The 1,537-nt window shown below is 47.5% G+C and overlaps 1 protein-coding gene across 1 annotated transcript in view; it reads left to right on the top strand.

Annotated features, from left to right (window-relative positions):
* LOC101592911 (seminal vesicle protein SVP-2-like) overlaps nt 1-833 on the top strand; it is a 5,726-nt gene extending 4,893 nt beyond the window's left edge. Inside the window, exons 2-3 of the mRNA XM_004631025.2 lie at nt 119-454; nt 661-833. Of these exons, the coding sequence (XP_004631082.1) occupies nt 119-444 (326 nt within the window). The 3' untranslated portion in view covers nt 445-454; nt 661-833. The remainder of the gene's footprint in view (nt 1-118; nt 455-660) is intronic.
* Nucleotides 834-1,537: the final 704 nt, after the last annotated feature.

The raw sequence follows: 1,537 nt of genomic DNA on the forward strand, positions 1-1,537 counted from the left end.
CACACTTCTGGGTTTGGTTTGGGGCAGACTTCAGGGAGCAGTGGCTGGACCTACAGGAGAGAGATGGTAATGAAACAGGCATACTGATCTAACTGTGAGTCCATTTCTTTCCTAACAGGTCCCATTAGATCACAGGATCCTCTGATAAGTCGTGTATGGCATAAAGAAGTGGAAGAAACAGAATCAAGCCGAGGTCAAGATATGGACAAACGCCGCTTCTGGGAGAAAGGTGATCCCACGGGAGAACGCTTTTCAGTGAGACATGAACATCTTGAGAAAAGTCACGTTCGGTTCAAAGAAGATTCCATGGATGACTCAGGTTCAGTTGGAGGTCTTGATCCTTTAAAAGGACACCTTCGGCTCAAACGACATGATTCCATGGAAGACCTAGTCTCAGTTGAAGATCAAAATTCAGCTAATGTAGATCCTGGGAAGCATATTTGACTCCTTCAAGGTGAGCACTAGCCCCTGCTCATATCAAAGGTTGAGTGATGGGGACTGACGTCATGGTGGTGGAAAGGAGGGGACTAGACAGACAGAGACTGTGAGAGGTCTCAGGGGCCCCAAGTAAGGTGCAGAGAAGGGTGTCCTTGACTCTTCCCTGGGTCAGAGTACTGTGCCCTGCTGAGTTATATCTCTGATTCTCTTCTCCTCTACCAGGTGGATCCTGTCCTGGCTGCACCTGTCCTCAGCCCAGGCCTGCAGGAGTCTCTCTAATCCCAGATACCAGTAGCACAATGCTTTCATGTGCTGCCCATTCTTTCATTCTGGATGCCCAAGCATGTCACTGACTTTCTCATTTACTTTCCAATAAAAATATATCTTCTGCTTCATTTGTTTCTGGGTCCTATGATTTTGGGGCTCCTAGAAGCTCTAGGGAGATGGATGTAAATGTAGCACTCAGTCTCCTTAGTAGAGAGAAAAAAGGACCTAGAAGATGAGTTCCTGGAATGTGAAGGACAGCAGAACCAGGAGCAAGTGCTCCATTCCTAGAGCTTAGTGTTAGAAATCCAATAATCAGCCAAAGAACTGCAGTATTCATGTCAACAGGAATCGAAAATCTGCAATTGTCTTTGTATAGGACCAGGAAGAAAACATACAGAAACATTTTAAAAAACACAATGCATAAACGACAGACATTATTTCTTCCTTTCCAATCCACTATCAATCTGACCAATAGGTTTGCTATGACACACAGAAACACTGGAATGATACTCAGGATTTGGAGACAGATTTATTTACATTGAGGCACTGACCTCAAGAAAAAAATATTAGGGAATGTGTGGGAGAGCTTCCAGCTACCCTGTGCCAGCGGGACCTGCCAGCCCAAGCCTACACACAGCGTGGGTAAGACCCTCTTCCACCCTCTTGGGACTCATCACTCCGCAGCACCTCCTCACCCCGCCTGCCAGGTGAGAATTTCTGCCGTGTTCTGGGGACCCCCAGATCCAGTCCTAGCCCAAGCCCCAGTGAGTACATGGCAGAGCTTCCAGGTACCCTGTGCAAGTGGGACCTGCTGGTCCAAGCCCAGGAGCAG

This window comes from Octodon degus, unplaced genomic scaffold (genome assembly GCF_000260255.1).
Source record: "Octodon degus isolate 3935 unplaced genomic scaffold, OctDeg1.0 scaffold00037, whole genome shotgun sequence".
Lineage (NCBI taxonomy): Eukaryota > Metazoa > Chordata > Mammalia > Rodentia > Octodontidae > Octodon > Octodon degus.